This window comes from Tamandua tetradactyla, chromosome 8, assembly GCF_023851605.1.
Source record: "Tamandua tetradactyla isolate mTamTet1 chromosome 8, mTamTet1.pri, whole genome shotgun sequence".
In the NCBI taxonomy this organism is placed as follows: Eukaryota; Metazoa; Chordata; class Mammalia; order Pilosa; family Myrmecophagidae; genus Tamandua; species Tamandua tetradactyla.
Window position 1 is genome coordinate 77880665 of NC_135334.1, and position 10758 is coordinate 77891422.

The 10758-nt window shown below is 38.5% G+C and overlaps 1 protein-coding gene across 1 annotated transcript; it reads left to right on the forward strand.

The window, feature by feature from the left end:
• Positions 1-2877: 2877 nt before the first annotated feature.
• LOC143645185 (olfactory receptor 52P1-like) lies at positions 2878-3849 on the forward strand. Its single transcript, XM_077114755.1, has one exon. It carries the CDS (start codon positions 2878-2880, stop codon positions 3847-3849), a length of 972 nt encoding a protein of 323 aa, XP_076970870.1.
• The last annotated feature ends 6909 nt before the right edge of the window (positions 3850-10758 follow it).

Sequence of the window (10758 nt, forward strand, 5' to 3'; positions counted from 1 at the left end):
TAACAGATTAATAAAATGTATGAGAATTCTCAGTGCTAAAATTAAAATGGTCAAAATATATTCTGTTTGAAGGTAGTGAACCAGATTATGCTCCTCTAAGAGAATGTAAAAAAAAAACAGGGGAAAAAGTGAAGTATGGCTAAACTCCTGAGATGCAATAATTTACAGCTGGTGAAACAGGAATTTGAGGCAGCAGGGGAAACTAACAAGACCATGCAGCATATTTGGTGAAGTGCTAGGAGAAACTAGTTTTGCATAGTACTAAGACAGATGTTAATTAAAATCAAGAGACATATTAATCACACCAAATATTTTTTAAAAATCAAATTGAATGAAGATTGGTTTTCATGAGATTTTGCATTTATGAAGGTAATGCAGACCTTCGCCTGAAAGTATTGCCTATCTGTTTTATTTTCAAGTTTGAAAAAGTCCTCACCTAGCTAAATGACTCTTGTTCCCTCTGCCTCTGCTCCCTGTGTTCCACCTACTTCTCTCTTTTTTTGTAGTTATCTTTTAAATATTTAATCTTTACATGCATACAGTCCATACATGGTGTACAATCAGTGGCTCATAACATCACCACATAGTTACGTACTGATCACCATGATCATTCCTAGAGTATTTGCACCACCTCAGAAAAAGAAACGAAAAGAAGAAAGAAAAAACTTACATGTCCCATACAATTTACCCCTCACCTACTTCTCTGTTACATCTTTTAATATCCTAAGCATTTGTTGTCCCAATTCTTCCCTTACCATTCTTTTGTATTAGTATCCTACATACCTCAGGAAACCCTCACTAGCCTTAGAAGCAGACCTGCACCTTTATCCATTTTAGATATGGAAGATACCATTAACCTCCACAGGGTTCTTAGCTTCATGAAGGAAGACATTGTTTTAGAGTCAAGAGCTCAATGGATCCTTTGCTAAAAGTCAGGTCCTTCAGCTTTAAGCTTGGTTAGCTTGATCAGCACTAGAATCAAGTCATGCAATAAACACTCTCTTAATCAGGATTTTAAATGAAGTAAGCTTCAAATTTTATTCCTTCCTTCTTAAAAAGTATCCCTAAAAATTCTAATAGGAAATGAAAAATCAGGAAGAGTAAAAGCAATAAAGTCAATATTACACAGGTTTGGCAATGCAAACCATGTTAAGAAAACCTGGTTACATCTCACAATGATGTTTCGCCTATGTACAAAAAGCAAAATAAGTGACAGGCTCAAAGTAGAAGAGCATGAAGTTCGGTGAAGCTTTCCAGACAATTTCTCTTACCCAACCATTCTGAGCAAGCACAATGGGGCAAACATTTTTCTTTTCTTTTTCTTTAAGTAGCATAATTAAGCATTTACAATAATACATCAGTCTATTCCAAATTTCTGACTTACCACTACCAACTCAGATGCCCAAGAAGTCTCTTAGAACCCCTGACTTTATACGATAAATGTGTCACAAAAAAAATTGTTCTTTTTTGAGAAAAGGGAAGGAAGACAACATGAAAAGAAGTTCAAATTAGAAATGGAGTCTCTGGAATTTGAGAGATTTCATCAGTTATGGTTAGTCATAAATGAATGAAAAAAACTTGGAAATATTCCCCATGTGTAATTCAGTGCTTCTCAAAATGTGGTCTCAGACCACCAGCATCAGCATCACCAGGGAACTTCTTAGAAATGCAAATGATTGGGCCATAGTCCAGACCACCTGCACAAGAAATGCTGGAGATTTAGCTCAAAATTGTCTGACTATTTTGATGTACTTTAAAGGTTGAAAATTGCTATACTCTTTTTAACTATGTTTGCACACAGACAATCACTATGGAGGGATATGAGTGCACAGTGATTGATTCTGTTTCTTCCAAATGACTCTGGTGTCTTCCAAAATTAGTGATTATTTAGAAAATGTTACTCTAAATAGACAGGAAGTCACCATTTGCCAAATCAATCTTTTGTAGTCTTCTTATAATGGCAGAGTTATCTGAGTTTCTTCACAAGCTGCACTGTTATGCCTAAGAACTACAGACAATTCTCTACAGAAGTATGAGTTTATTCAAAAGTGCTTATGAAAGAGTTAAAGCTATTTCTACAGGAATTCACCAAATAGAGAGCAGAAATCATATAATGACATCATTACATGAAAACTGGGTATAGTTCAAATTATCACTTTTCCTCTGAGAACCATTTTTCAAGTCACGTTTCTTTTAGTAAAAGGCCCAGTGGAATGCTGTAATAAACTATTTTCATGCTCCCTATTTCTTTGCTCCCTGGAGATCCATTGCTGTTCTTAGAAGATGACATCATTGAATTCATACTTTCCTTTATATAGTCTGACAGACAGCCTGGGCCCACAATAACAAGGAAGTTTATATATTAGAGCTGGAGTGGAATGGGAGCTCCTTTTCATGGACTAAAATCAGCAGTAAAAGAAAAATAGTGTGATGTGAAACATTAGATAAACAGACCCAGGTTGTTGGCTTTCAAATAGGAAGGTTCTTATTGCCAGAAGGAAAGAAGCCAATAGGAAGCATAGAGTAGAATATTTCCAGGTAAGTTCTAATTCAAGAATTAAAAGAGCACTCATGTCTCCACTCCTTGCAATCAGATTGCTTTCCCAAAGTTCCTTTTATCTATAGCCCCCACTGCTTCTCTGTAACTGGGATTTATTCACTAGCTACCCAGCAACCTCTATCCCAGACACCAAAAGATGCTACCATATTCCTGAAAGTTGAGCAAGTTTACAAGCTTGAAAAGATGAAGTAAAGGATTTAAGAGTCAGTTTTTTTTTTTTAATAATGCAGAAACATTACATATAACAAAGTAGAGTGGGTTTACAGATCCTGGTTCATGGCACAAACTTTAACAACCAACAACAGCTTCTACCCATCATGCTAATCTTCAACCATTCCAGCTTCACGACCTTCACTCTGATGGGTATACCTGGCTTACAGTCACAGCACTTGTGGCTCTCTATGCCTTTTTCCTCCATATTTTTGGCTATCCTCATAGGCAATGGTGCTATCCTCTCCCTCGTAGCCACAGAGCCAACACTTCACACACCAATGTACCTGCTACTGTCCCAGCTGATGGTGGTTGACCTCGTATCTACTCTCTCTCTGATGCCCAAGCTCCTCTGCCTCTTTTGGTTTAATGATCAGAATATTGCTGCCAATGCCTGTTTCACTCAGATGTTTTTCATTCATGGTACATCTGTGGTAAGATCAGCCCTACTTGTGGCAATGGCTTTTGACCGCTATGTGGCTGTGTGTGAGCCATTACACTACAATACGATCCTGAGCCATTCCTTAGTCAGATGTCTGGGGCTGGTAGCTCTCTCCAAGGGGGTGATTCTTATCCTGCCCATGCCTGTCCTGCTTCAAAGGTTGACCTTCTGCCACATGGTCATTCCTCATACCTACTGTGACCACATGGCTCTGGTGAAAATGGCCTGTGACCACACCAGACCCAATCGTATCTATGGGCTTTTTGTGGTCCTTCTTGTGGTAGGAGTTGATCTACTACTCATCAGCTTCTCTTATGCCCTCATTCTACAAGCTGTGGTACGCCTCAAGTCTCAAGATGCCACCTGCAAAGCCCTGAACACCTGCTCAGCGCACATTTTTGTCATCCTTGTCACCTATGTGCCTGGACTCTTTTCTTTTCTTGCCCACCGCATTGGTTACAATATCCCACCTCATGCCCACATTCTCCTTGCCAATCTCTACCTTCTCATACCCTCAATGTTCAACCCCATCATCTACGGTATAAAGATGAAGGAAATACGGGACAAGGTTGCCAAGTGTCTATGTAGAGGAACTGCATCAGCTGTGGGTCCCAGGAATAAAACTGTGAGTAAATGAACAATAAGGACAAGTAATTAAATGCCTTTGTTCAAGCATCCAGGCACAAAAATGTGTCTCTAGATGAGCTGTGGAAAGAATGGACAATGAAGGAGTGATTTTTTTTAACTTACAAGAAGACTAACAAATTTGTCCTTTCATGGTTCTATGAACTAAATAAGGGATAGCCTAAAACATCTCCTTCTATGTTGAATAGTGAAAATTTGATGACATGGGATTCCTGATGATTCTCACACCTGAGCTCATGTTCATCAACTATATGCAAAATTTCTCTCTGTAAATGATTTAAGAGCATTTCTCCTTGTCTTAGTGGACAGCTTATATTTGTTGCATATTTCATTATATTTTTGTATTTTTCCAATTTCCTGTATCTGTCTCTAACTAGTATTCTGTTGATGAAAGGGACCTGACATGCTAATTACTTGTATACCATCTTAACATGAAATAATTCTTCAGGCAATTGGTCTTTTTTATCACTAGTGTTTTAATACAATAGCAATGTGTTGTTTTCACAGTGATGGGTGATTGTGATGATGTGAATCCCTATAACAGAACTGCAAGAGCCCAAAGATGATGTGCATTGATAGGATTCAGGGACAGTTGTGATGCATACACAATGCAAAGGTTTCATTGTAAGGGGAAACACTTATTCAGATATCTAATTCAAAATATACCCATGACCCAGAATTCCCTCTTAAAAAAACTTATATGAGCTGGAAGCAACCTGTTACTGAAATTATATCTCTAGAACAGGAACATACAGAGGAACTAAAACTTCTTTCCTCACATTTTTAAATTTCAGCAGAAATATCATCTGTTAAGGTGGCTCTCTGTTAGCTCTCCTAGGTATTTTCATATATAATAGGTCATTGAATTGTTGCATTTTTAATCCAAGTTATATAATAACATCCATTTGACAGTTTAAGTTACCCATGCTCAATTTTTAATGCAACCTTCCCAGAGTGATACAGGTAATAAGATTTGCATATGGATATGAAATACTTTCCCATTCTATTATGACCATGCTGCCTCTTTAATGACAACCAAGAATGAAAATGAAGAAATTGTGAAGCAAGACAAAGTGCAAAACTTAATAGGAATGGTTTCAATCACCAAAAAACCACAGCAACTATTTGTTTATCTACTGCATTCCTATTACCAAAAATTAGTCTTGCTTTGATTGGAGGGTAAACAGTTATAATCTAGTAAGAAGAAAACTGAAAATGTTTTCCTGTAATAGTTATTTTCTAATGCCCCTCCTTACCCAATCCTATATCTACTTTTCTGATAACTTTGCTGTGCCCCTTGGAACTGGATTTGATGGAATGCATCATCTAGTCTCCATTGTCATCTTGCTTTTTATTCAGTTTCCCTAAAGAAGCTATTTTGGAATGAATCTTCCAAAATCAGTCTCTAAGACAAGATTAAACATGCAAGAATTTTATTAGTGGAAATGACTATGTGAAAGAAAATAGGAAGACAGCCAGGATAAGGTAGGAAAGCCATCAGATTGCCATTCAAATGGGTTTTATCCCAGGCATACAAGGGTGGTTTTACACAAGAAAATCGCTAAATATTATTCGCTACATCAATAAAATGAGGGCAAATAACTACATGATCATTTTGATTGACACAGAAAAGCTATTTGACAAGATCCAACATTCTTTCTTGATAAAAACACTTAAAAATAAGAATAGAAGCCAACTTCCTGTCCATGATAAAAAAGGCATATGGGTAAAATGCACAAATAATATCATATTCAATGGAGAGAGACTGAAAGCTTTCCCTCTAAGATCTGGAAGAAGACAAAGTTGTCTATTGTCATCACTGTTATTCAACATTGTGCTAGAAGTTCTAGCTAGAGCAATTAGGCAAGACAGAATTATAAGACAGCCAAATTAGAAAGTGAGATGTACACTTTTCACTCTTTACAGTCAACATTATCCTATATTTATAAAGCTCTGAAAAACTATAGCCAAACTACTAGAGCCATGAGTTCAGCAAATTGGCAGGATACAAGACGAATACACAAAAATCAGAAGCATTTCTAAACACTAGTAGTGAGCTATCCAAGGAGATAATCAAGGAAAAGTTTCCATTCACAATAATGAATAAAGAATCAAATACCTAGGAATAAACTTAACCAAGAATGTAAAGGATCTGTACACAGAAAACTACAAAACTTTGCTAATGGAAACCAAGGAATTCCTGAATAAATGGAAGAATATTCATGTTCATAGACTGGAAGACTAAAGATAAATAATTGACTAAATAAGATTCCACCCAAATTGATTTACAGACAGTGTAATCTGAATCCAAATGGCCCTGAATCCAAATTGCAAAAGCCTAATTTGCAAAAGTGGAAAAGTCAATTATCACATTTCTCTGGAAGGGCAAAGGCCCCAGAATAATCATAAACATCTTGAAAAAGAAGAACGAAGTTAGAAGACTCATACTTTCTGTAGTAGTTACTTTCCAGGTGTCAGTTTGGTAATGGTGCCCAGCTGTTCTGTTACTGTGGCCTTAAATCATCAGCATGTGAATTTCATCTATGGTTGGTTATGTCTGCTATTGGCTGAGGGGAGTACCTTCCACAATGAGTGAGACTTAAAAGGAGAGATCAAAAGAGAGAAACAGCTTAGCACAACTCCAGGGAGCTCAGCTCAGCTCAGCACAGCACAGCACAGCACAGCACAGCACAGCACAGCACAGCACAATGCAACTCAGAACTCAGAGCTGGTTCAGAACTAGATGTGTGGAGATGCAGAAAGAAACCAATTCAGGTAAAGCTGTTTGAACCCAGAAGTTAGGAGAGAAACCCAGCAGAAAACACAGTGTGTCTTCCCAAATTAGTAAATTTGTAACAAAAAAATAAATTATCTTTTTAAAAGCCAATCCATCTCAGGTATATTGCATTCCAGGAGCATTGGCAAATTAAAACAGATTTGGGGGGTAGTGCGACAGTGGCTCAGTGGCAGAATTCTTGCCTGTCATGCCAGAACCCAAGTTCGATCCCTGGTGCCTGCCCATGCATAAACAAACAAACAAAAAAAGGAAAAAAAAAAAAAAGAAAAACAGATTTTGCTACCAGAGGAGTGGGGTGCTGCTGTCTTTGCAAATACCAAACATGTTGGAATGGACTTTTAAATGGCTAAGAGGAGAATTATGGAAGAATTGTGAGGAGCTGATAGAGGAAGTGTAGATTGCTTTGCAGATACTGTTGGTGGAAATATGTGCACTCAAGATACTTCCATTGCAGTTTGGAGGGAGGGTGATCCTTGTTCTGAAGTGGCAGAAAGTTTGGCAAAATTCATTCTTAGTGCTATAGGGAAGGGAGAATCTATATATGAGAATCTGGGAATACTTGGCTGGGAAATTTTCCAAGCTAAATTTGGAGGATGGAGCCCGGTTTCCCTTCACAGCTAATAGTAAAATGCAACAAGAGACGGATTGCCTAATAATTGAAATTTTGGGTGCAAAGAAACCAGCAATTGATGGTCCTGCAAATTCTGGGCTTCCAGAAAGTGAGGTCCCAAGTGAGGATCTAACAAACAAGGAACAGTCTAGCTATTGTAAGACAAATCAGAATTGAATATGGAGTTATTCACAAAAGATTTCTGGATGGTCCTATTATATGATAGCTTTGATCCCTGTATGCTGCATGCCAAGACAAAAAGTTTTTGGTGAGACTTGTATAAATGGAACCACTACCAGCCTGGCCCAAAAGGGACAGATTGAAGGAAGAATGGTTTCTGAGGCAGAGACATGGAATCTAAGGTCTGAAGCCAGGAAACCTTGGGCTATGAGGGAGGATCTACCTGTGCACATGGACGTGGATGGGGGTGAGTTTTTCTCAGAAGCAGAGGGTGGGCCTTCTGCCTCACTGTTCAGGAAAAGTTCTGGTGTTCCAGGCCTTGGAGAGGGTGGAACACATTCCCCAGAAGTTGGGGGAGACTGGCTACCACCCAATTATTCTGAAGGGGCTGAGTGTGTGCCCTGGAGTTAGCAGTGAATCTGGATGCCACTCAGATGCTTGAGGAAGGTGGAGCTGAGAAAGAGGTGATCTCCCCACTGTTCCCCAATGTTGCAACCCTTATCCCAGTGTTTGGAGAGAACTGGGCCACTGCACAGGCCCTTGGAAAGGGTGGGATTGCTACTTTCTAAAGCCCCAAGGATTAATGACTCTCAGACTTTGAAATTGAATGGAGTTTGTCTTGCAAGTTTTCAGAATTCTTTAGGTCCATGATCCCAGTTCTACTTCCAATTTTTCCTTTTGGTAATGAGATCATTTATTCAATGATTCTTTTTTTAATTAGAAGTAGATAACTTGCTCTAAGTTCACAGGTCTACAGCCAGAGGATAATTTTGCTTTGAAACAGACTATGCCTGTAACTTATTTTCATGGGATTCTGTACTATTTTTGAGTTGGTATTGTATGCATATGTATATATATATATATTACTGAAATGATTTAAGGTTTTTGTGATGTGATTAAATGAATATATTTTGTATATGGGAAGATTTATTGTGTTGTGTACAGGACAAAAAATCATTGTTAGACTATAAAAAGTATGTTATTGTTTTCTGTTTAGAGATTAGATGTGGTGTAAGGCGATGTGTATAGTTGCCAAGTTAACAAGGGGTGGACTCGATAGTAATTAGGTTCAGGTATCAACTTGGCCAGGTTATGTTGCCAAGCTGTTCTGTTGCTGTGGACTTAAATCATCAGCACATGATTTTTCATCTATGGCTGATTACATCTGCAGTCAGCTAGGGGAGTGCTTTCTACAATAAGTGAGACTTAAAATGAGAGGTCAGAAGAGAGAGAAACAGTTTAGTACAGCTTTGAGGAGCTCAGAACAGCCCAACACAGCACAGCCCAGTACAGTGAAAGTGAAGTTCAGAGCTCAGAGCCAACTCAGAACTAAACATTTGGAGATGCAGAAGGGGACCCAACCAGGGAAAACCATTTGAACCCAGAAGCTGGGAGAGAAGCCCAGCAGATGTTCAGTGTGCCTTTCAAAATTACTAAATTTGTAATTAAATAAATCCCCCGTATAAAAGCCAATCCATCTCAGATGTATTGCATTCTGGCAACCTTAGCAAATTAAAGCACTTCCTGACTTTAAAGCATATTACAAAGCTACTGTGACAGCATGGTATTGGCATAAGGATAGGTATGTTGACCAGTGGAATCGAACTGAAAGTTCAGAAACAGACCCTGACATCTTTGCCCAAATGATTTTCAACAAGGCTCCCAGGTCCACTCAACTGGGAAAAAAAAATAGTCTTTTCAACAAATGGCACTGGGAGAACTGGATATCCATATGCAAAAAATGAACAAATACACCTAGCTCATATGCAAATTTTAGACATTAAATAAAAGAGAATCAAAGACCTAAATATAAGAACCAGAACTATAAAAGCTGTAGAAGAAAATGTAGGGAAGTTAACCCTGTAACCACGATGCCTAGGGAAACAGCCTTCATTCTTCTGCCTGGAACTATTAGTCCTGTTTCACCAGATGAAACTGCAGTGGAATGCCCTGAGGTAATTGGCCTGAAAGACACTTCTGTTTTGTTTTGTTTTTCATGACCCACCCCACAAACCCTCTTTTCTTCAATACTTATAACTAGATTAAGGTTCCAACAGGCCTTAAAAAGTGAGGTGTAAAGTGTGATCCATTAGGAGGTAAACAAGACTCCAAAACCCTGCCTGAGTTTTCCAATCTGTATAGACAGAAATCAGGGGATTATGTATGGGAAAGGACATTAAGGTGTGGGGTAATGGTGGAAGAAATATAAAGTTGGATCAAGATGAATTTTATTGAAATGAGCCCACCAAGCAGAGATTCTGCATTCAATGTTGCAGCTCAAGGGTTTGGAAAGAGTATTAACAGTTTGCTTGGATGATTGGCAGAAACATGGATCAATAGGTAACTGACATTACCTGAGGTCAAAAAGCCAGAAATGACTTGGTATAATGTAGATAAGGGGATCCAGAGGCTTAAAGAGATTGGAATATTATGGTGGATTTATCATGGAATCAGTGTCTACTGTAGGGTGCTGTTTCTCCCACAGCCAGGATTCACAGGTCCAGAAATGAAGGGGTGGAAATGGGAGTGGCATCACTCACCATCACCACTATTGATCTGCTAGAAACATTTTTTCTTCCTGCGCTTGAAACCTTAAACTCTGCTGGTCTACAAGTCTTAGTTCCAAAGGTTGCTCCTACCAGGAGACGTAACAATGACTCCATTGAATTGGAAGTTATAACTGTCATCTGGCCTTTTTGGGCTTCTCATGCCACTGAATCAATAGGCATGAAAGGGGATTACTGTTCTGTCTGGAGAGATTGATCCTAACTACTAAGGGGAAATAAGACTATAACTACACAATGGAGGTAAAGAAGAGTTTTCCTGGAGACAAGAGATCCCTTAGTGTGTCTTTTATTACTACCATGCCCTGTGATAAAGTCAATGGAAATTTGTCATAACCTAATCCATACAGGACTACCAACAGCCCAAAAGCTTCAGGAATGAAGGTTTGGGTCACCCTACCTGGCAAAGAATCATGGCTAGCTGAACTGCTTGCTGAGAGTAAAAGGAACATGGAATGGGTAGTAGGAGAAGGTAGTGATAAATATGAACTACGACCATATGACCAGTTACAGAAACAAGAACTGTGATTGTATGACTATTTCTTCCCTGTTTTGTTATGAGCATGTTTGCATTTGCATATAAGCAAATATATTATTTTCCTCTTATCTTATGACATAAGTTGTATTGTTCATGCTATAGGATATGAAGTTTAAGAAAATGTTACATAGGATATACACCCCATTCTAGGGAGATGTAGTGCATTACCGATTGTACACAAGACAGCTGAACATTTTTCAGTGAAAATATGT